General features: G+C 33.7%; 2 protein-coding genes across 4 annotated transcripts in view; both read left to right on the top strand.

Moving 5' to 3' along the window:
- LOC114271793 (uncharacterized) overlaps nucleotides 1-26,037 on the top strand; it is a 286,811-nt gene that overhangs the window by 141,134 nt on the left and 119,640 nt on the right. The gene's annotated exons all lie outside the window — the stretch shown is intronic.
- LOC114271795 (6-phosphogluconate dehydrogenase, decarboxylating 1) lies at nucleotides 19,890-24,820 on the top strand. 2 transcript variants are annotated; one of them, XM_028213430.2, is made up of 2 exons: nucleotides 19,890-20,200; nucleotides 23,066-24,820. In XM_028213430.2, the coding sequence occupies exon 2, from the start codon at nucleotides 23,075-23,077 to the stop codon at nucleotides 24,530-24,532; it is 1,458 nt and encodes a 485-aa protein (XP_028069231.1). In that variant the 5' UTR covers nucleotides 19,890-20,200; nucleotides 23,066-23,074; the 3' UTR covers nucleotides 24,533-24,820. The 2 variants fall into 2 exon arrangements, with proteins under 2 accessions (XP_028069231.1, XP_082727330.1); XM_082871204.1 differs by having other exon boundaries at nucleotides 19,964-21,374; nucleotides 21,858-24,820.

Raw genomic sequence — 26,037 nt, forward strand, 5'->3', positions numbered from 1 at the left:
CAATTTTCGTATTATGACCTATATTTATAATTTTTTGAGTTATTTTATTTTATTTTTCAAAAGTGCAATACATTGTTTATAGAATAACTCGAAACTTAACTCAAAACAAATCTTGTCAAATTTGGACAACTTGAACCTAGTTTGGGTTAGAGGTCAAGCTCCAATTGGTCGATTTTACTTATAACTTATGAAACAAAAATAATTTAAACTAAAAAAGGATATTTCTAACCTTAAGCTAAATATTAAAGTGAACTTTAGGGGGGAAAAATAAATACATAATTGTATGGGCACGAAATATTCTTTCCGTATAATCCTGTTGATCAAGATTGCGCTTCTCCGTACGTCGTCGCTTTATTCCCTGAAAACACAAACATGAGCTAGCCGGCGAGTGTGTGCCAGATACCTCTCCGATGCCTAAGTCAGCAAAATAGACAAATAGACAAAAAGCTCTGTGTATTCGAGAATCAAAAGTTGTCTTACCTCTCCATAGGTGATGTTGTGAGCTTTTATAGGTTCCGCGTGGCACAATCCTACTAGGACTCTTACTCCTCCATGTAGAGTCCTCCTAGGAGTCATATTCCCAAAAGATAATGCTTATCCTTCAACACCCTCCTCACTACTTAAACCAAGTGAGATGGTTTTACCATGGTCGGACTCCAATATGATCGAGGTAAGCATGGCTATGCTAAGCCGCAGACTAGACCGAGCTAACTTTAGCTCGGCTCTTCCATTCACTGCTCTTATCCCGGTTTCTCCCGGTGCTAACCATGATATGTCTCGACCGGAATAACCAATACCGTGGTCCCGATCGGGATAACTTCATGTGTGACGACCGAGCTTACTGTAAGCCCTTTGGGACCGGAGTAACTTCAAGCCTCTTTTGGACCGGAGTAACTTCAAGCTTCTTTTGGACCGGAGTAACTTCAAGCATCTTTTGGACCGGAGTAACTTCATGGCCTTTTTACTCAACCCTTCGTACTGTGGCCCATAACGGCCCATTACCCAGCTCAGCCTAATTTTCATATAAATTACCCTCTCAATTGCCCCTTAATTCCATCTGCACAGCATGATAGGGATTACCTGTTACCAGCCGAGGTAAAAAGTTTCAGCCTTCCAACCGAGCTACAAAACTTTAGTCGCATAACCGAGCTAAACACTTGAGCCTTTCCATCCGAACTAAATTTACACCGGGCTCTACCTGTCTGGTCATAACGTCTCTTCATTCACAGCAACTGAATCGCTTCTCATTCGAAGGACACGTGGCACACTCTGATTGGCCCAATGCAGCTGTCACGCCGTCTTCGTACTCCGTGTTTTTCGAATAGTCCCGCTCTTTTTTGTCCTTTCTCCTACACAAAACAAACCCTAGCATTTTTGAATCATTCTCACACTATTCATTTCCCTCTCTTTCTTTCGTTTCTGAGCCTCTTTTGCTCTTCAATCTGGTAAATGCGAAACTCTTGCCTCCTAGTGCCATTTCCATCTTCCAGTGCTACTTGACCTGGTAAGTTGCTCAAATCTCTCTTGTTTTTGTTGTTTTTGCACTTGCTTTATACAATCCATAGCATAGTGTTTGTGTTTTTGCAAAACACATTTTTTCCATTTTGTGCTATGCCTTCTGAAAAAAAAAACCTTGTAAGAACCACTTTGTATTCATGAAACAACCTGTAGAACGCTGTATTTGATTCAAAATCACGATGTAACCGGAGTAAAAAGTTGTTTGTAGTTGATGTCAATCCAGCTAGACTATCAACCGGACTAGCACTTTATGTTAAGCTAGTAGTTTTACCAACTCAAACCACCTTTTGCTTTATTTAACTTAACCAAGCTATGGATCCGTACTAGATCTGTAACAGAATACCTGAAAGCCTTAAACTCAACCGAGTTACAACTTAGGGCTAAACCAGCCTTCTGCCCCTAGAGGTTCAACCGGGCTAACAAATCCTTCGTTCACTCCGAGCTAACAGATCCCTTGCTGACACCGAGCCAACAGACCCCTTGCTCAAACTGAGCTAAGTCACGAAGCAAATCATATAGCCGAGCTAGGACTTCATTTATCTTGCTTGCATTTCTTTTAGCACGGTCCGATCGATCTGTGCTTAACACCTTTATTTTTCACTTTGCAGACTTAGGTTGCCCAGGCACTCCTTTGAGTGCTCAACCGAGCTACTCAGCATCTTTCTTCGACCGAGCTAAAACTCTGATTTAATTTATTCATAACTTAAACCATAAATGGGAAAGTATAGGTTTTTAGTAGACACACCTGGTGGCTTGGCCGAATTCCGAAGGGAGTATAACATTCCTGACGATGTCCATCTCACCCTAGCCAAACAAGATATCACACCATGGGAAAACCAAGGTTTTGTACCCTTTAACGTTATTTCCATTGTGGAGTGCGGTTTACGCTTCCTTGTACAGCCTTTACTTTGTGAATTCCTTAGGCAAACTAGGATATGCCCCACCCAACTTTTCACAAATTCATACCGCATAATTAATGGTATATCCGAACTAAACCGCCGAGCTGGCATTAACCTCGGCTTAGCCGAACTCTTCCATCAATATTCCATAGGATCAAAAGAAGATGGCTGGGTCTACTATCTAAGAATACGCTGTCGCCGAGAGAAAATAATAAAGGACACACCGGATAAAGACTTGAACGATGATAATTTTCTCTCGATATCTGGAAATTTTGAAGACCACCAAGCCCAGATTCCAGGCCGTAGTATAAACTGGAAGAAAGGAACCCCCGGTATAATTACCTCGGCTTCTTTGTATGCCTCCCTTTATTTCGGTTTCCTGTTCCTGAACCGAACTGACAGTTGTCTTCTTTATGCAGACTCAGCCCACCTCAAGTCATTGTACAGTTACCCCAACCTAAACACACTTCGCGCCGCACTATGGTATCCTGAAAGAAGTTGGGCCAAGCTGCTGAATTTTGAACCGACGTACAGATACAGCAGTCGACGAAAAGCCAGAGTAACAGACTTTTTGTTGGAGGCATCTCCTGAACCGGATCCAACCTTGCCACAAATTAACCTGGTCCGTACTACTGCTGAACAAGAGATGGCCAAGAGGAATAGAGTAAGAGCCCTGCTAACCAAAACACACCAAGCCGAGGTACCACCACCCACCCAGACTCAGGAAACCGTGGTGGCCCTTCCATCTCAACAACCCTCCTCATCTCGCCCGAGCAAACGTGCCCGGACTACCGTAACCGAGCAACGACTTATTGACGAAGATGAAACCGTGATTCCTCGAACCACTGTTTCAAGCGCTCCACCAAGTCCACCGCCGAAGCGTTCTGACTGGGCTAGTTCTTCCAAGTGGGTTCCAAAGCTCACTTTCCAGAACCGAGCCATTGAGGACATTGATTCGGTGGTTTCTGAAGAGGACACTTAATGGCATTCAACCTGTCCAAGAGTGTTTGCCTTCCAGCCGATATGGCGCACCATGACAATCTTACAGAGCTGCGTGCCATTCGTTCGACTACAAAATCCATGGTTTTGGTAAGTTCTGTTTCCTACCCCCAAATTTCAACATCTTTCGGTTCGGTTTATCTGAAGACTGTATCACTCCTTTTGCAGGCCCTGCAACAGAATCATGTCGCACACAAGCATGTGTTGGAACTTCGTAGGACCACTAAGGAGGCCATGGCAGAGGCCAAAGCAAAAACAGCCGAGCTAAAAGAGTCCAAGCGGCAGATGACCGAGCTAGAAGCCAAAGTAACCAGGCTAACCGGCCTAGTTAATTCAGCCAAAGTAGAAAAACAGAGGGCTGCAGCCGAGCTGAAAGACAAGTACCTTTGCCAGCTTGCAAAGCTTGATAAGAAAAAGGATACCGAGATCACCAAGCTAAAGGAGAGTGTGAATGACGCCGAACTCCGGGGCTTCAAGGAGGGAGAGGCAACTTATACTCAACAACGCGAAGCTGCCAAAGATCTGTTCTTCAAGTGCGGATGGAGGGCGGCATTCACAAAATGACAACCACCCGAACGGAATGCCAATCAACGCCCCACCTCAAGGCATAATTATAATTTTTTTTTTTTTTGAAATGTATGAAAAACTCTTATTGAGAGCTTGTTTTAGTCCTGAAAATGTCAGAGTCGGCCTTCTTAGAGCATCCCTAGCAAAATCCCTAAACCCTCTCCTTACCTATTTTAAGGGGTTGATGGCTCCCTATATACTTCTAGCAACACTCTTAACTTTCCTAAAATAAGAATTACTATAGTACCTCCCTATTTGTAGGGGGAGTGACTCGAGCTCCTTTATATTTTTTTCATTTTTTTTTTGACTTGCTTTGTTTAGGGACTGTAGTACACATTTACAATTTTTTTTTTAAATTTATAATTAAAAATTATATTTTAATAGAATAGAAAAAAAATATAGTTTATTAATAGAATAGAGAAAGAATAGGGAGTTTTTTGGGAGAAGTAGATGAAAAAGTGATTTATTGTCTGATAATAATAATTTTTTTAATAATATTTTGGGATACTTACGTATAGGTTCTAATAAGTAGATTTATTGTCTGATAGATCCTATGAGAAAAATTTATCATAAAAAAATGTCACTAATTATAAGTTTTAGCGACAATTTATAAAAATCTTGACAAAAAAAGTCACTAATTGTCAATTTTTAGAGACGTATGTAAAAATTGTCACAAAAAAAATATTTTTAGCTACAATTTTATTAAGATTTATTTTCAATAGAACTTGATGAGAATTAAGTCTAACTATTAGGATCTATTAGTAGCTTATCCTTTTAAGATAAAATTTAGGTAAGCAATGAAGTTAAATGGAGACACAAAAAAGCAATGAATTTGACAGGTTTATAGTACTTTCTTGGTTTAGTTTAATTTTCAAAGATGACGATAAGCAAAGCACTTAGCACTTGTATAAAACCAGTGTCGAGTATATGGTTATGGATTTGATGTCATTAGAAAATTGCCTGTGATTTGGGTGGGGAGAAGAAAGGTTTGTGGTTGTAATTAACTAGGAGAAGAAAGGTTTGTGGTTGTAATTACTTGAAGAGTCCCCTTATAATCATTTTTATGACAACTTATCAAATCAAATAACTTTTTAAGATGATCAGCTCAAACCAACTAAAATAAACTCACCTTTTAAATTTTGTAATTTTAAATTAATCCAATGAGATTACATGTACTGTGACCAATCAATTAGCAAACAAAGTTTGGCACCTGATTTATTAGTATACAAAAGATATGGCAATATTCAATACAATAAGAGACTTTGATCTCTGTCATATCGATGGGGTATGTTTGGCAATAGTTATTATCTGTTTACAAATAAATGTATATTCACTCGTGAAGAAACATGTAATCTTAAGGATTGGTTGAGTGGTAAAAATTTAAGAATAAGATTTAAAATCTCAAATTCGAGTCACTCATGGAACTACTGAAACTTTACCCAATCGTTAATTTTCGAATCCTTGATTAGTCGTTTTACAAAACATAAATATACTTGTTGAGAATATAAATACTAAACTCTCTAAAAGTTTAAGTTTTTTATGATGAATATATTTAAGTACTAATTACATAATTTGAAGTGAAACTTTACATGGCATTAATCACTTTATTAGGTGGCATGACATTTTTTTTCTTCTAAAAAATAGTACTAGTTATTGAGCTTAATATGTTATCACTATAACATTAAACTTAGATGAACCATGAATAGCTCCCCTAATTGCACACAAAGCTTTCATAGATCAACACGTTGCAGTACATTACACAACAAAAAGGATAACAAACTTTAAATCCTGTAAAAAGTAAAGTAATCAGTAGTTAAAAACCAAAAAAGTAATCACTACTTAGACAAATACCATTAGTTCAAAACACTAAAATAACTTAATATCCACAAAATGTTATTAGTGGACTAAGGGTCCGTTTGTTTTGGGAGATAGAATGGAGGGGATTGATAATGAGGGGATTAATAGTGAGGGGATTGTTAGTGAGGGGATTGATAGTGAGGGGATTAATAATGAGGAATTGTTAAATTATTTTCATATAAAATAATAAAACAAATAAAAAAATATAAAAAATTAAACATTATATTAAAAAAAAAATTCCCAATATATAAAAAATAAAAAAATTTCTAATCCCCTCACTATTTTCTAATACCATCTCTACCTCCTCCTTACCAATCCCCTTTCCAAGGGTATTAACAATACCAAAGGACTAATAGTCACAACCCTTTCTCTGCAAACAAACATGGGCTAAGAGCTCTCAATAAACTTACCTAAGCGCAAATTAGCATGCGTAAAACGCACCATCCACCACTACGATTATAGCACGAAATACGCATTATAAACGAACAATGCCACAAGAGGGATGAGAATGACCTCATTAGAGTTTAAAAAAACAGAAATCTAATGGAAATTAAAGATAATGATGACCTTATCCTCTTTGAGCCACTCACAATGTGATGACCTCATAAGAGAAATAATAAACAAGGGAAGAAAAAAAGTTTGTTTGATTGAGTGGGGAGAAAGTGGAGCACAGGGTACCAAAAATTGCTAGTCCACATGATGGAATAGTTTAAGGGCATGTTTGATTGATAGGATTAGAGTATGAAATTGACATTATTAATTTGTGGGTTCATTAATCTTGTATTTGTTATGAAATTTTGTTTTAGGATTATTGATCTAATGGATAATTAATCCAATAAATTTGTAGGATAATTAGTAATGTGGTAGAGGTAGGATTATCTATCCTGAGTTGGTAAATAAAATAAAATGGCTCTTTTACCATTGATTAAAAATTAAAATACCTATTATTTTTATATAATTTTATATTTTAAAAGGCTAAAAATAATTTTTAAATATTTTTAAATATTTTTTGATATTTATTTTATCAAATTAGTTTATATTTTTAAAAAAAAATTAAAAACAAACCAAACATGACCTTTGTATTTTGTATTTTTATTTTGCTTTTATTTATTTATTTATAATTTTTTTCAAAACTACGTTTATGAAGAAATTTTGATAAAGTAAAGATTGTTAAGAAATATTGATGGGTAAGATTAGAAAAAAAGATAAATATAGTTATAATCGTACATTCATATGTTTTCTTATCCAATTCAAATCAAACAATGGACAAGGGAATAATTTACCCTACTAATCCAATTGAATTGTGAATACCACATTAATTTAATGAAATTATTAATATTTTCAATATTAATCTTGCGAATGAAACCTAGTCTAAAAGTTTTGAGAAGAAATGAATATTTCTTATGAGGAAGAGGTATGGCCATGTGACTATATCACTATTCTTTTGTTATTCATATTTCAGTTCTGCCTTTGTTAAACCCCCTTAAACAGTAGCTCAATCTGGCCCACTAATCCAGCCTTCTGCTTCTATAAAACCCCTCTAATCCTCTCATCATTCTCTCCAAAAAATACCACGAACTTCCCAACTTGTCTAGCCATCATGCCTCCATCTGAGATCAACCCACAAGATTCCATCCCTCTAGTTTGCTCTACTGAAATAAACTCTTCTTTGTTCCAAAACAACATACCATTCCAGTTCAATGGATTCCACTCCACCTTTCCAAATTCTCACCCCTATCATCTTCTCCATGAGTTCCCTCCACAGTCATCATGTCTCAGCACCAACTCAACATCTGATGAAGCTGAGGACTACCAACTTAGCATCATCGTCGACGAAAGGAAGAAGAGGAGGATGATTTCCAACAGGGAATCTGCTCGAAGGTCACGAATGCGAAGACAGAATCACCTTGGTGAGCTTCAATCACGCGTGATCTTGCTTTGGACTGAGAATCATAATCTTACTGAAGAGAATTCGAAACTGAGAGAAGAAGTCTCTGATCTTCGAAAAATGATCACTGAGCTCGGAATTGGTAGTACTTACAATGGTGTGTGTGATCTGGAAGAGTTTATCTGCAACACAGCTCATCTCAGAGCTGAATCTTCAAACCAATCCATCAGTACTACTACTACTTCCACTAATCTGTTGCACTGAAACAGAGTCCAATTTTCTTTCATTGTGTTTCTCTAGTTTACTTCTTGTCTCTAGTGGATGGTTATCAGTCTTTGATGGCATTGGATTGAGCTGTGGGAGATCAGAAACAAACTATGCATTGACATCTTATAACCCATTTGAGTAAAACTTGCTTTAAACTCTTCTGGCTGCATAATTATACTACGAAAAATTAAAATCGCATAGAATTCGATTATAAAATCAGACATAACTCTCTCACATGAGAATGATCTTATTAATGTATAAGTGTATTTTTTGTGGAAAGGCTGTGTATGAATTGTGTACAATTAAAAGAAATATTATATAATAACTCGTGCAGAAAAATATATAAAAGTGACACATATTATTACAAAAGCTTAACAAGTTTTTTTTTTTTTTAACTCGGTATCCAGTAATGACCGATTAATCTAGGGATCCTTCCTCTCTCTCATTCTTTTTATTTATTTATTTATAATAATCTAGGTAAGCAGAGAAATTTTATTAATATCAAGTAATTATTATACACATTACACTACAATACATAAGAGTTTTAGGTTTTAATTTTTTTTGAGCAATGTTAGGATGTCTAATCTTTTTGAATTTTTTTTATCCTAAAAGGAAAAAATTTAAAACACATTTGGGAACGAACTTTGTGGCCCAATATATGTGTACTTTGCACTGATCGTATGGTGTTTGTATTGAGCCCACTTTATTACGGGCCAAACTGCTTTCAGGTCTGCATTTCATTTCTCCTTGGGAGGCTGGGCCTTAACCTTATGACAAATTTTAGATTCGAAAATTATTCAGTAACAAAATAAATCCTAATTCACATTTAAACTCATTTTTTTTAAGGATTGTGATTCGGGCGAGTCTGTCCAAGTTCAACTTAACAATTAATTAGAGAAGAGTGATATGTATCAAAAAATAAAATTAGTTGTATTGAATCCAACTTTGAAAACATAAGTATTATATATGTTTATTATATATTAATAATAGAATTCAAAGAGCTTGTCTTGTCTGCTTGAGTCCTAATTAAATTTAATTTAAATTGATAAATTTTAACTAAGCTCAAACCAAATTTAAAATTAGGCAATCAAAACCTTAAACTATTTATAGGCAAGGTTTAATTTGGGAAGTGGGTTGGGCTAATTTAGTTCACAAAAAGACAAAATATGCTAAATAGTTAAAATAAGATAAAATGTCACATTCAAATTATAATTTTTTTTTTTTTTCTAACAATCATTACATTCAAACTAAAAAAAGCCAAAATTCATCTCAGGGCTAATTTATATTTATCTAAGATAAATTAGTCAAAAAGTCAGAATAAATTAACTCTTTCCAAACGAAAGCTAAGATTGTTAAGGTTAAGCCCGTTCAAGTTGCACCTTACTTCTTATAATATATATATTTAGGAGTTGTTTGAAATGATCTAAGTAAGTGTATTTTTTTACTTTTTACGAAAAGATATATAAAAAAATAAAGAGGTAATAAAACCCAAAAAAGGTAAAAAATGAAAGAGTCTAGTTACCCCAAAGAAAAATGCTTGGGAGCACTAATTAGTGCTCCCACTAATGAGGTGGCAGTGGGTCCCGCCATTAATAATGTGATGTTTTGGTCTTGGAGTTGTATTTTTTTTTTACTTTTTTAATGCATTAGTGCTATTAGTGGTGATGTTTTTAGTGGGATGAATCATTGTTATACCCCAAATAGGGCCTTAAAGTTATGACGTTCAAACATTGGATAAATTACTAACTTCTAAATAAAACTTCAATTTTGTCACAGTTACGAACTAATCTCCATGTAAATATTGAAACAAAGACCTCATAGTATATTATAGCTCTTAGACATAGCAACATTTAACCAAAGAAATGAAAAGATAGAGTACGATAAAAAGCAAAAAAATGAAAATTAAACATCAAGGTTCGCTGGTGTTTTCAGTGTAGATATAATCTGAATGATCAATCATAGACCTTCTCATCAAACACCATTCACTTTCCAAATCTCCACATCCCTCATCTTCAATGCTTGCTTCCTCCTAACAGAACAAAAGGGCACAAAAATGAGAAAAAAATAAAAACATATTTCAATGTGTACTCATAAACCAAAATGTCCAATTATATTGTAGAAATCAAAGTAGCCGCCTAAGATTTTTTAAGGCCTTAGGTTAAAAATCAAAATGAGGCATTATTTTACTGGGTTTTTAAAAATTTGACACCTTCAACAGTAAATATTGGAGGCCTTAGGCGATAGACTAAGTGACTTAATGATTGAGCCACCTCTGACAAGTCAATAAAATTACAAAAAAAAAAAGTAGTTATAATTTATAAATCTGCTTAAAACTTATCACATCTTGTGTTTTTGTGTGCATAGATAGCGTGTGATAGAAAGAAACTTACAGTTGACGGTGTCATAGGAAGAGAAGCTGGTCCATGTGGGTTAGATTCCGGCACGGTGATGGTGGTGGTGATGGAGATAGGTCTGGCTTCAGCATATGAGAGTAAAAGGAGGGTTGTGATGAAGAAAGGGAAGCACCTTGTCATGTTTTCACACACACTTGCAAACAGATAGAGATGATGTAAAAATTGGAAGGGAGATTGCCAAACATTTTATAGAGAAATGTGAGTTGTGGCCCTATAATGGTGAATAAAACAAAGTATGCATAATGAAGCATTGGCACTTAGTTTATTTGACAGAGTGTGAGTCACTTTTAAATAAATACAGTATTGTCAATATTTCATTCTATATAGTATTGTTTGTAGCACACTTACTCACTCACTCACCTGGAAGTGCTAAACCAGAAAGTCAAAATCATCACCATGAATGAACAACCTAGCTAGGGTCAATGTTCTTCTTTCTTTCTTGGGAACATCACCATTTTTAGAGAAGTCATTGATGGATGAGAGAGAGCTGTTTCTTCTACCTCTTTCCATGTTGCTGTCTCTTATCTGTTACTATTTATGTGTGATAACAAGTGAAAAACTAGCATATGTGTTTAATCTTATTATGTGTGTGCAAAGAGGGTATTTTTACAGTCTTATTCTTTCAAAATTCAAAAATGTTTAAAAAATTTAAAATTTTACATAATCCTCAAACATTACTTGACTTTGTTTAGTCCCCAAATCCAAAGTCTCAAACAATAATTAGTAAATGAATTTCTAAGCATTTAAGGATCATAGACACAAGAGCTTCCAACACAGAACACTAAAACAGGACTTCTTAATTATAATTTATAATATATGCAAATAATTGAATTTATTGTGTGACGCGAGATACGTATTATCGAGGACCTTTGACCACAATCCAGCGTTGAAAGTGGATGCTTTGGTTTTGGCTGCTCAAAGAATTGACTATATAATAAAATTACTAGCATTTCTCAATTTTTTATATATATTAATTATGACATTTTCGTAGTTTATGTATTTAAGAAACTGTGAAATTTCATAGTTTTCGTATAAAAAGAATAAAAAAAGTATATAACTGAGAAATTTCTCAGTTAAAAATTGCTAGTTTTTATCACTTTATTTTTCTTCAAAATTTTATATATATTGAATATGTTTTCTCAAATAAGTTTCAAACATATAAATTTTATGAAAACTTGATCTCTAGAATAAAAGTTATAATATTTTAAAATTGTAAATAAAAAAATATAACTATGTCTCCACATTATTTATATGTCTCTCATGTTTTAACAGCATAATGGTATTTCAAACCAGTGGTGTTGCATAAAACGTAATGAATTAATAGAATTTTATAAGACCTAATCTAGCAAAATTGAAATTATGGCACCTACAAATTTTTTTTATTCATATTTAAAGTTACCTTTCTTCTTCATCATTTATACCATTCTCAATCACTTCCCAAGCCTCTATTTGCTCTCTCTCTCTCTCTCTCTCTCTCTCTCTCTCTGTGGAATTTTTTACAAATAAAAAAGTTATTAAAAAAAAGTTTAAAATAAAAAATAAAAAGTTTTCAATTCATACAATAATAATAATAATAATAATAATAATAATAATTTATTTTCATTTATCCAACTTTTTTTTTTTTTGCACAATCTTTTGTAAAAAGTCAAAAAAATATTTTCTAAACATTTGGTTCCAATTTTCTGAATTCAGTTTTCTAAAAATTGAGTTTTTTGTTTTTTATATTTTTTTTATTTTTAGTGAATATTTTTTAAATTTTAAGCAATTTTTTTTTTACTTTTTAGATGCACCTTACTTAGACGTATTTAAATAGTAAAATATTTGAGAAAAAATATTTTAAAAAATTAATAAATACACAAAAATATAAAGAAAAAATGTACTGAATTTTCAAAAAAAAAATATTTTTTGGTAGTTATTGTATTTTTTAAAGATTTTTTCACAAATATTATACTTTTTAAGTGTATTTATGTTAGGTGTGTCTAAAGATTAAAAAAAAATTCTTAAAATATTAAAAAAAATCATTGAAAACATTAAAATACGAAAAATAAAAAAGTAAAATTTTCTGAAAACTGTTTTCTGAAAAGCAGAACCAAACAAAGTGATTAGTTTTTTTCACCTCATGTTTTACAATAGTGCTACATACACCAATTAGTATACCAACATATATTATAATAGTGTCACTTAATAATTATGAACTATACCCATTATACAAATTATAAAGATTTAAAATCTCTAAAATTATGTCACACCATCCATTAATATATTAATTAACATACCAATTAGTACATATAATTTTATTTTATATCTTAATCAAAAAATAAAATTAAAAAATCACTTTCCAAACCAACCATTTGTCTGATTTCATGGCAGGCCAAAGTTAATCAAGCACAGTCATCTTTGACTCTTCCACCGCCACCACACAACCAACCCTTCTCTCTTCCCCTACCACCGAATGGCCATCACCCTTCTCTTCTCCCCACTGACCACCACTTTTGAACAACTTGGGGTTGTGCAGAAAACTCAATCTATGGCATTTGACAAACAAAATTTGAAACCATTTGGCATGAGATTCAAAGGAAATGGAGTCAGGGGTTTGAATCTTAACATTGACCCATGAATAAATAAATAAATAAATAAATAAATAAAATTATAATATATATTTTAAACTGAAAAAAAAACGTTTTAATAGCTATTCAGGAAAAAAAAATTACTTCTTGTTTTTTATAGCCTAAAAATATTTGTGAAACATATTTTTGAGGCATTTTAAATTGAAAAAAAAAAAACTAAAAAATTACTTAAAAACCAATAGTCAAACAATGTATTCAAGAAACTATGCTCAATTTGTTTTAACAAAAAATATTTTTAACTTATTTAAAAAAATTAGGTTTGGTTATGACTTTAAAATTAATATAGTGGTAGTAATGGTGACATGTGTTAAGAGGTTGTTTGGGATGACCTAAATGAGTGCACTTTTTGTCTCTTTACGAAAAGATGTGCAGAAAAGTAGAGAGGTGATGTGATGAAAAAAAGATAAAAAGATGGATTATTTTTAGGTTGCCAAACTTATTTTTGACATTACAAAAGTAAAATTATTATTCATGTCCAATAAGGTTATTTTCTATTGATGGGATTAATATTTTATTTTTTATTTTTTTTGTTATACCAAACAAACACTAATAAAAATATAGGGAAAGTTAGTCTAAGGTCCCTCTCCCATTTTTTGTGATGGAAGAGATCCACAATATTATTTTGTGATGTCTAAGGTCCCTTAATCGTAGACCCATATATCATAGAGAAAATTCATTCCTCTTCCTCTTTCTTATCCAACAATTTCTTCTTTCCTCTCTCCGATTCACTGACCTGACCTCTGTGCTTTACTGTTCACCGTTATATCATATGCATAGAGACTAGAATTATAAGTATATTCAGTGTCTTCTTCACAGAGTAGCTTTGAAATGCAAGATCTGTAACACTACAAATTTGAGATTTCTCTCAAATTAACAAGAAAGAGGCTTAAAAGCACTCGGTGATGATGATGATTTGCATGTTCAAGTCCGTATTTGATTAGCAGTGATCAAAATCAGAGTTTGGAACGAAGAGAGAGAGAGAGAGAGAGAGAGAGAGAGATGCTTTCATGGCCAATCAGAGAGGTCTGATGATATGCTGCAAAGATTTAGAATGCTCCAACACCCAAACAACGCCATTTTGTGGAGCAGAGATCTTCGGTATCACAACAGTACAATGCAAGAGTTGAAAATCAGGTCTCTCCCTCTCTATCTCCCTCTCTTTCGTGTTTTTTCTTCCCATCTGTGATTTCACTTCCTTCAAGAGCATAGCGAATAACTATCCAGGGCTCAAGGATCACAAGTTGTTTCCACAAGTTAAAGAGGTGTTTCAGGACAGAGCAACGCTGAGCGCGGCGGAGATCGGCAAAATCATGATAGCTAACAAGAACTCGTCAAGTAGGGCGTTGAGGTCGGTGATCGAAGGAGCATATTCACCTTTCCTCTTAATCGATGTTTCACAGCCTTTGATTTTGTGTTTGTTTTGTGTGATTGGTTCTCTGAAATCACTGTGTGTGTGGAGTTGAGAGGTCTGTAAATAAGGATTTACTTCAATTTGTTGCGATTAAGATATGGAAATTGATTTGTGTTTTGTTTGATATTGTTTCACATATACATTTCAAGAGGTTTGTGGGAAGTCCAAGGAAGGCCAGAGAATTTTCAAAATTTCTATGGAGAGGTAATTTTGTGGGAAGTCCAGGGAAGGTTGGAGAAGGCCAGAGAAATTTGAAATTTCTCTGGAGGGAAGCTCGGAGAAGGAAAATTTCTATAGAGAGAAGGGAAGGCCAGGGAAATTTTAGAGAAATTTCTCTCGAGAGTGGGATGTTTAAGGAAGGCTAGAGAAGGGAAACTTCTCTAGAGAAAAGGGAAGGCTAGAGAAATTTCAAATTTCTCTAGAGAATGGAAAGTCAAAATCCAGATAAATATTTATCTGGTGAGATTTTCTCTGTAAAGTCAAATTTTCTCTGGATCAATAATATCATGGTAATCATTATTATTGTTTTTTTTACTATCTAAGCAAATAAATTGAGAGTGTTTGGTTCTTTTGTTGGGATAGTTTTTTTTGTAAACCTGGTCCTTAGCAAGATGCATATGATACTAAGACTCTTCTCTAAATCTTTGTGAAAAGTGTCTAAATTTTTGTTTTTTTCCATCACATAGATATCATAGTATTTATATTCATATTCTCTGTTCAATCATTTCAAGACTTTGATTTCTGTTATTTTTTTCTCAAAGTGAAAGGTACTGTTTAAGGAGGTTTGTGAATTTCTCTAAGTTAGAAGGGAATTTTCTCTAAGTTTCAAATTTCTCTAAGTTCATTTTGATCAATTTTCTCTGAGTTTTCAAATTTCTATGGATTCATTTTGACCAATTGAAGGCCGGTGAAGTTAGAGAAATTTTCAAATTTCTCTGAAGTGTTGAGTCCAGAAGAGGCAGGGAGGGTAGAGAAATTTAAAATTTTTCTAGTGATGTAATTTTGTGAAAAGACAGAGAAATTTCTCTGGGAGAGTGGAAATTATATGGAAGGCAGAGAAATTTGGAAAAGGAGAGGGTAGAGAAATTTACAGTGGGAAGTTTAGGGAAGGTCAGAGAAATTGGAAAGTCCAGAGAAATTCTTCCCAAAATTTCTCTGGACCAATTTTTTCTGTGACGTAAATCTTCTCTGAATCAACTTGAGGGACTTTAGACATTATTAAAATATTGAATGCCCTTTATGCTATAAAATTTTAATATTAGGAACCTTTAAAAAAAATTCCCAAAAATATATATATTTTCGTTAAAATAAACAAGGGCATTCCATTTACAAATTTTTTTTTTAAAAAAAAAAAAAACAAAAACAAACAAGGGCATAAATAAATTAAAATTGCCCATACGATTGTACAAGCGCGTGAATGCTGCAACACAATCAATATACCTTATTAATTAATTATTATATATATTTTCTTCACCTAACCCGCCAGCCACCAACCTACTTGTGCTTCTTCTATAAAGAATAAAAAATTAATGAATAAATTATATTTTATCCTTTTCATATGGTCAAGTTTGGGAAGAATAAATAAGTGTATTTTTTAATTTTTTTGTATTATGTATAAAAAAAGTAAAAAGCAGATGTTGATTGATGTGACCCAAAAAAGATAAAAAGATGAAATAAGTGTACTTTTTTAGGTTAGCCAAACTAGGGATTGTTTAAGGTATTCTAAATAAGTATATTTTTTGTCTTTTTAAATTAAAAAATTGAGGAAAAAAATTTGGATGTTCGGGTTAACTTTTGACTTTTTATGAAAAAATGTGTAATATAAAATTGTAAAAATTGATTTGTAGGGAAAAATTAGGATTAGGGGTTGTGCAGCCGTAATTGTTGACTTTTGGTGAATAATATTAATTTTTTAACTTTTTGAGTAACTTTTTTTGACTTTTGCTTTTTTACAATGTGCCAAACTTGGCCTTAATCACTTTTTTTATTTTAAATTAATTTTTTTTTTCTTTCATTTTGACTCTTCATATTTCAATTAATTTTCCCTTCACTCTTAACGTTAATTTCTATTAAAAATTACATAAAAATGACACATTAACAATTACATAACATAGAAATATTTTATTATATATGACTTAGATATAAACTTAAATTATAATATAATAATATATATTTTATTATGTGACAATTATTATGGTATTTTCTATTTAATTTTAAACAGAAATTAACTTTAAGAGTAAATTGAAAAAAATTGAAACGTAAAGGGCCAAAAAAGGAAAAAAAGCAAATTTTAGGAACCAAATTGAAAAAATGATCAAACTTTCAAACTTAAAAAAGGTAAAGTGTAATTTATCCTTAATTTATTAATTAAAAAATCAGAAAGCAAAAAAAAAAAAATTTCTGGTGTCAGATTGTACATGAGTAATATAATCAGTGTGTTTGGTTTTAGTTTTCTAAAAATTAAATTTTTTTTTCGTATTTTTTTCTTTTGGTGAATATTTTTAAAATTTTAAGCATTTTTTTTACTTTTTTAGATATACCTTACTTAAATGTATTTAAATAGTAAAATATTTGTGATAAATATTTTAAAAAATTAATTAATACATAAAAATATGAAAAATGTACTAAATCTTTGTATTTTTTTTTATATTTTTGGTATTTATTGAATTTTTTTTAAAACAATTTTACAAATATTATCTTTTTTAAGTATATTTATGTTAGGTGTGTCTAAAAATTAAAAAATTTGCTTAAAATATTAAAAAAATTAATTGAAGAAAAATACATAAAATAAAAAAGTAGAATTTTTTGAAAAATATTTCCTGAAAACCAAAACCAAACAATCTGAATATTTTGCGTCCTAAATTTTTATTAAAATAAATTATTTAGACCTCGCTTAAAAATTGATTATTTTAATTAATTTTTTAACATTTTACAAAAATATATATATATAAAGATAAATAGAATAATGCGACAATTTATAAAAAAAAATTAATTTTTTAAACTAAAAACCATAATTCCCAAACAGGGGTTCATTGGCCAACATAACTCTATTCTCATGATTTCTTATGTTGAGAAAATGCACGTAATTTGGTGCCTTTAATTGACCAACATAACTCTATTTTAGTTATTTTTTAATTTTTTTAGTTAATATATTTAAAATTTTGTTAAAAAAATTATTTTTTTAAACAAAAAAAGCAATGTGACATTTGATTTATTTTTTTTTTAAATCATGACAATTAATTTGTTGCCTTTTTCGCTTTTTAAATAAAAGCGGATTTTTTTAAATTGTTCCCAAAGGGAGCCTTGATATAATTATTATTTTTTTATAAACATTTTCAACATTGAAATTCTACAATATCATCAAAATTTGTACGTATCAGAATTTTATTTTTATTTTTTATTATGCCCTTTCAATTCACCTTATCATGCAATACCAGTTGCATGTTTGGTAATAACGTTTTGTAAATTAAAATTTGATAATTGTAAAAAAGCAGTCAAGAGTTTCTCCCACTTTCAAATAATTAATTTAAATTTAATTTATATATATTATTTTCCTTAATAAATTATAAGTAAAAATTATAATTAACAATTTAACACACATGCACCAAACATCCCAAAATCTTATGAAAGATGTTAGACCTATGAATCAGAGGTCCTGTTTGTTTACCTGCGTGAGGGATATGATTGGATTAGAATGGCTGTGGATCTTACTGATGTCATATTTGGTTGTAAAAATAAGTGTTGGATTAACACTTCAGTGGGATTTACAGTCCTGCTAAGTGGCCGGACTAATCTAGTTTGTAGGAGTGGTGGGATTGAAAAATGAGTCTATAGATTTATTTTTTTATTTTTTAGGAAAGATGATGAATTAATGATTTTTTTTAATTGATTCTACATATTAATCATATTTAAAGATGACAAAACAATTAACAAATTGGCATGGTATTACTAATCTAGTGGTATACAAGCAAACACTATTTATCTTTCATCAATAACTTAATACCACTTCAATACTAATCTTATCGCTCAATCCCATCGTATTACTAATCACATCTAACCTAATCTGTCAAACAAACGAGACCAGAAGGTCAAAAGCATTAAGGTTACGTTTGTTTGGCGGATTATGCTTGATGTAATTGTTAGTGAGGGAATGGTTAGTGAAGAGAAATTGTTAATGTGGAGATTGTTAGTAAAGGGTTTAAGTAAAAGTGTGTTTGTTTTAATGATAGTGGAAGGGATGATTAGCGATGAAATCGTTAAATTATTTTTATATAAAATTAAAAAAAAAATCTATATTAAAAAAATTCTAAAACAAATATAATTTTTTTAATACAAATAAATGGTTGGGTAAAAAAAAAAAAAAGCACTTAATTCCCTCACTATTTTTACAATCTCATATATGTACGAGGGTGATTTCCGCACTATGAAGAAAGGTTGAACTTCGTGAATGAACAGCGTGGTATAAGAATTGAAGATCTGCACAGAGTAACAAACGGTGAGGCTGTCCGATTGGGGTTTGGTCGGAAACCCTTCGGATGGTAAAGTCAGGGACTCGGGGAAAGGAAGAAGAGAGAATGCAAAGAATGTATATATGTTAAGTGTGTGGATTTTCGATCCCTTGAGAGTGAATAGTGTTCACCTTTTATAAGAGAAGGTTGTTTGTCCTTCAAGACTTTCTCATTCCGCTATTTGTCTAATGTGTTTTATTTGTAGTCATCTCCCATTTGATGAGAACGACCACTCCGCCTGACACTCGGATGCAGGTCTATTTTATTTGTCTCATTAGTGGTCGTCTCTTATTGGAGGAGGATGACCACTCCACCTGACACTCAGATGCAGGTTTATCATGTGTGCGCCTTGTCCCTCTGTACCTCTGTATCTCCACGTTCTGTTCAGACAGAGGGAGAGGAGTAGAGTTATTTGTCTCTTGTGAACCTAAGAAAGATCTTTAGTGAATTGGCCCTCTTTAAGTTGGTCTACTCCAGAGTGGTTGTCCAACATGTTGCTTGGTCCACTTCGGAGTGGTTTCTTGTCCAACATGTTGCTCGGTCCATTTCGGATTGGGCCGAGCTACCTTGATTGTCTTGATCAGGAGCAAGTGTTTGGTCACTGGGCCGAGCATTTAGCTCCCCTACTGGTGCAGGTCCGACTTTGAGCTAAACACCAAGACTTAGGTAATTTTATCCCACTTCAATACATTCTCCAACTTTATTAATTCGGTTGCATAGAGGATTGTCAATTCGACTAGACTATTAATTCACTCAAAAATATCCTTAACCAAATATACTTTCATAGATCTAACCTCACTATCACTCTAATTATACCACTGAGGAGGGATAACTAACATGGCCTAAGAGAGGTATCAGTGAAAGAAAAGTGGAAAAACGGGATAGGAACAAAATTTAGAGAAGTAAAGGGGACCATTTGCAAATATGCAAAAACACACATGTCACAATGACAAATCAACGAATGAGAGAGAGAGATGGGCTGCTGCTAAGCCGTATTTGACCTGCGTGTCAAAATAGTGCGCGTGGGAGAGATAGAGAGAGAGAGACGACTCTCCAACTCTCTCCCCAAAGCCTGTGGTGTTTGGTTTGGTGTAGATAGATATATATTTTAGAAAGACATTCATATTTTCATAAATTATTCACTTTTCACCAAACCCTTCTTCTTCTTCTTCAAAACCCAGATCTCAAACTTTTCTGGGTAGGAATCAGATTCAACAACTTTCCGTAGTTTTGCGATTCTGAGAGGTACTACTAACAGTTAATTATTTGGATTCAGTTTATTTGATTTCTTGGTCTCTGATCAATGCTAGATTATATGCTTTCAATTCTGTTCTAATTTTCTAATATGTTCTGTTTTGTATGATCAACCTTGATTTGAAGTGTTTGTTACTGCACTTGCTGGGAAAAAAATATAAAAGATTTGTTTTTTATTGGCTGCTTTGATTTGAAGTTCTTTATTACTTGTTAATATAGGATCTAACAATCTGTTTGGATGGATGGATTTCAAATGAAAGATTTGATGTTGTAGGAGGTTAAACTTATTATAGGTGGATTGAGAAACTAGGAAGATAAATTAAAAAGAGAAAGAGAAGTAATGTATTGGGATCTTGTAGAACTAGAACACGCAGGCTGTTTTTTGGATCCAGAGGATTTGAGAATGGATTTGTGAGGGAATAATTTTAATTACTTTTTCCATTCTTTTCCTTTTCCCTCCTGAAATCTCCACTCAAATGTTTGATTCAAACACAATTTTAGTGTGAAAAAGTTGAAATAACTACTTTTATTTTGGATTGATATTTCAAATCCATTGTGACAAAGCTCTCAATTCAATCATAAAACCCATATCTAAACTATCAAATCTAATTTAAGCTATTTTTCTTGAAAGAATTAGTAAGCAACCTCCTTTCGTTTCAAAGCCAGATACAACCTAAAAGTTACTTCCTTTTTGCATTCATTTATATTACCCACGATGCCTTTTTCTGAGAAAATGCCCCTTTACTTTTGTGATTTGTTGCTGTTGGATTTAACTATGTAACTGTTCTTTTTTATGGGATTTTGCTTATTGGGTGTCTTTTATTTGGATTGCATTCTTCCTTCATTATGTATAATGAATAACACTGGTCCTTGAATTTGAGTTTGCTCTTGCTTGTGCAAATTGGAGTTAATTTGGAAACTGATTTTGTAGAATTGGATCTTTGTTTTCTCCTTGTTACTTTTTTGCTGATTTGAAATATCTAGAACTTAAAGTTCAATTATAATGCAAAGTAGGGGTGGGCGCGGGTCGGTTGCAGCCACGAAACCCCTAATCCGCCATCCGTCCGCAAGATTGGCAGATTGGAGAAAATCAATCCGCATCCGTCCACTAATCCGGCGGATGTGGATTAAACGGATTAGCGGTTTGGCGGATGGATGCGAATAGGTTTGGCGCTAAGAAGCACGGACACTTCTAGGAAGGTGACGTATCCGTGTCGGGTACGTGTCGGACACCGACACTCTTTGGACACTCTCAGGACACGTGTCCGACACTCTTCAAAACGTGTCCTATTGTTTAAAGACTTGGACACTCTTTGGACACTTGAAGGACACACGTATCAATCGTTTAAACACACGTGTCTAACGATTAGACATACGTAAAGCTAATTATAAGTTTGAACAAAATAACTTAAGATACAATAATAAAATAAAAATCATATAAATTTATAAGAATTAGTGTCATATTGCATTTTTTATTATCTTTGAATGATATATTCATATATATATATATAACATATAATAAATATATAAAATTATGTATTCATGCGTGTCCTCCTCGTGTCGTGTCCTGCATTTTTTGAAAATTAACGTGTCGGCGTGTCCGTGTTGTACTCGTGTCGTGTCACGTGTCCGTGTCCATGCTTCTTAGGTTTGGCGGCTTAAAATTTTATAATTTTCAACATAATTCAACTTGTGCACTTCCTCAAAAAAAAAAAGAAAAAAAAAGAAGAAAGTATTACAGTTAATGACTTAAAAAAATGTTACAATCACTGCATGCCTCATCCAAAACAAAAAAGTTTGAAACTTTAGAATATCACAATCACTGCATGCATCATCCATATACTACAATCACAGCGTACCTCATCCACATAAAGTATTACAATCTGTGGTTTTTAAAATATAAAAACAATTCAAACCACCAAAATCATGAACAAAACAGTAGTAGAGATTGTATATCTCTGTATTGTTACATCTATATCTGTTTTTGAAAACAAAACCAACCAGCATATATCATGTTTTCTATTTATTATTTTTAGAGATAGATTTAAAAACAAAAAAATATAGATAAATAATACGTTAATTTTTTTCAATTAAAAAAAAAATATTCAAGTTGAAAACTTTTTTTCAACAGAATATTTAAACTCTTTTTTAATTGAAAACGCAAACAGAATATTTAAACAAACTGAAAACACAAAGTCTTATAAATTACTAGGGGTGTTTGCGGTTTGACGGTTCGGTTGCGGTCAAAAGAATCTCAAATCCACCATCCGTTTGCCAGATTGGCGGATTGGAGAAAATCAATCCGCAACCGTCCGCTTGTCATCACGCATCCGCCCAAAATGCGGCGGATCAGTTCGATTTGGTCAGTTTTGGCGGATCGGTATATCCGCTGCTCACCCCTAATGCAAAGAGAGGACTATGAAAAGTGGAATTCAGATTCAATCCTAAAATCATTGGCATTTTAAGCGTCCCAGCAGGCGAATCCAAATTGGACCTCTGGCGTTCTATTTGCAAAGGACCGAACCTAGTATTTTGTTCTTTGTTTAAATCAAATCAGTTTCTTCCAAAAAATGGTGATCTTATGCCCTTTTCTTATTTTATTTATTTATTTATTTTTCCTTTTCCCCCGGTTTTTTGATCTGTCCTGCTTTTATAATTGTTGCCTTTTGGGTTGCATTCATTGGATTGGACTCATTTTCAAGGAAACCTCGGAGATTTATTTTGTTTCTTCTATAATTCTTTCTTTGATTGTATACACTGTCCCTTTTTCAATGCAATTCACTACCAAATTATTGTTGTTGTTTCAATGCTTCTCGGATCTATCCATCCATTAATAATCTGATATACTTTGAACAGGGTTAAGAAATGGCTACCCCAACAAGAATTGGTCTTGCTGGCCTTGCTGTTATGGGCCAAAATCTTGCTCTCAACATTGCTGAGAAAGGATTCCCTATTTCTGTTTACAACCGGACCACTTCAAAAGTTGATGAGACCGTTGAACGAGCCAAACTGGAAGGAAATCTTCCTTTGTATGGCTTTCATGATCCTGAATCCTTTGTTAACTCAATCCAAAAACCTCGTGTTATAATAATGCTTGTTAAGGCTGGTGCACCTGTTGATCAAACCATCAAAACCCTGTCTGTTTACATGGAAAAAGGAGACTGCATTATTGATGGCGGTAACGAGTGGTATGAGAACACCGAGAGGAGAGCGAAAGCCATGGCTGAGTTGGGTCTGCTTTATCTTGGAATGGGAGTTTCAGGTGGTGAGGAGGGTGCTCGTCATGGACCCTCTATGATGCCTGGAGGTTCCTTCGAGGCTTACAAGTACATAGAAGATATCCTTCTTAAGGTGGCTGCTCAGGTTCCTGATAGTGGCCCTTGTGTTACTTATATTGGGAAAGGTGGATCTGGCAATTTTGTCAAGATGATTCACAACGGGATTGAATACGGTGATATGCAACTGATTGCAGAGGCCTATGATGTTCTGAAATCAGCTGGCAAGCTCTCTAATGAGGAATTGCACGAGGTTTTCACAGAGTGGAACAAGGGGGAGCTTCTAAGCTTCTTGATCGAGATCACCGCAGATATATTTTCAATTAAGGATGATAAGGGAGATGGGCATTTGGTAGACAAGGTTCTGGATAAAACTGGCATGAAGGGTACTGGTAAATGGACGGTTCAGCAAGCTGCTGAGCTGTCTATTGCAGCACCAACTATCGCTTCATCTCTGGATTCAAGATTCCTCAGTGGGTTGAAAGATGAAAGAGTTCAAGCTGCGAAGGTCTTCCAATCCAGTGGCGTGGGTGATATCCTCACCGACCAAATTGTTGATAAGAAGAAGTTGGTTGATGATGTGAGACAAGCACTTTATGCATCCAAAATTTGTAGTTATGCTCAAGGAATGAATTTGATACGGGCAAAGAGCGTAGAGCAAGGGTGGGACTTGAAGCTCGGGGAATTGGCTAGGATTTGGAAGGGGGGTTGCATTATTCGTGCTATATTTTTGGACCGCATTAAGAAGGCCTACGACAGAAACCCAGATCTCGCGAACCTTCTTGTGGATCCGGAGTTTGCTAAGGAGATGATTGATCGACAATCTGCTTGGCGAAGAGTTGTATGCCTTGCGATCAACTCGGGCATTAGCACTCCTGGTATGTCTTCTAGTCTTGCTTATTTCGACACATACAGGAGGGAACGACTGCCTGCTAATTTGGTCCAAGCTCAAAGGGATTACTTTGGCGCTCATACTTATGAGAGGATTGATATGTCAGGGTCTTTCCATACTGAATGGTTCAAGATCGCCAAACAGTCAAAGATCTGATTTGTGGTGGTAGTTTTCTATCACATCGAATCATTGTTGTCAACCTAATAATGTTTCCTTTTTCGGACTGAAAATGGATATTTGTCTCTGCTGTTTATGTGGGGTTGTTTGTCATTTCTCTGCAGTTAAGTTTTCAATTATGGTAATGCTTCTGGAGATCATTCTATTTCTGTTTCTCTTGGGAATGTATCCGGGAATATTTGTAGTTTTATTATTCTGTATTAAAGGATCCAATCCTTTGACATTTTGAACCACCTTTTACAGAAATAAGAGCATATATGTTTTCCATTTGACTTGAGGAGCTAGTAATTTTCATTTAGTGCTTGTTGAAGTGAAATATTGTACTTTTGATGTTCTTTATTTGGTGCTTTCCTCCTCTTCATTTTTCCCCCTTTCCGTTTGTGTTTTTTCCATTTAGTGTGAAAATGTTGGTATATCTGTCCACTGATTGTTTTCAGACTTGTGACTCGATTAATTTTTGATGCTCAAGTCACTCAAAAATCTGTTTTGTTTTTTTTTTGGTGAGCATAACTTTTGCTGAAATGGAGATTTGACAAGTTGTGGGATAGCTTAGGTATCTGACTTTGGCATTGTCAGTTTGAGCGCCAGCCTGTGTCTATGCAGCTCTACCCTTAATGAAAGGGGCAAATTACGCTTCACCCCTTAAAACTGTTAGTCAGTGTTACTCCCCTGAACTAAAAAACGTTTCACTTTGCCACCTTGAAGTAGATTCCTCTCAACCCTGGGTTTCTGGTTCTGGATGTTAGTTCCTATATCAGCTAGGGTGTTTCCCCACTGTCCCAGGCTGCTCAACCGTTCCCGTGACAGCTCATACATGCATCTTAGCACCCTTCAAGTGCTCAAGAAGTGCGAGTACTGAGGTGGGACAAATTCCCCAAACTGGCTTGCAGTGCCAAGCACCCAACCCAAGTTTGTGCAACATGTTACACCACCACCGCCACCATCAGTGGCCAGACTAGTCCCCCAAAAAATAAATAAATAAATAAATAAAAATAAAAAACATGTTTAGTATGCACAATGTTTTAAGTAATTATATTGGTTACACATATGTTGCACACCATCATTGAGTTGACCTTATTAATGTCTTCCACTGGTACATTTTAACTCTGGCATGGTCTCTGATAGTTCACCAACTTAAGCATAATAATAATCATAACAGAGGAAGAATTTGTCGAGCTGACTTCAAAATCAAAATGTTTTCATGCATCACGATCAGGATCGTATGATCATACCGATAGCATAATACCTCAACTCTTACTTTTGTGGAACTGAGTTCATCATAAAAATACAAATCCACAAATTAGCTTCCTGACCTCAAATGGATCTGTTGATGTTGCTGGTATTGACAAGTTATGAATTTGTTTAACGACTATCTTAACAAGTTATATCCTTAATTATAAGTAGTCGAGTTTACCATATATCTATGCAAAAGAAATCTGAAATATAGCCATGCCTTGGTGTCTTTGACATGAAAAGTAGATAAA

This window comes from Camellia sinensis, chromosome 5, assembly GCF_055761805.1.
Source record: "Camellia sinensis isolate YWXY chromosome 5, ASM5576180v1, whole genome shotgun sequence".
NCBI lineage: Eukaryota > Viridiplantae > Streptophyta > Magnoliopsida > Ericales > Theaceae > Camellia > Camellia sinensis.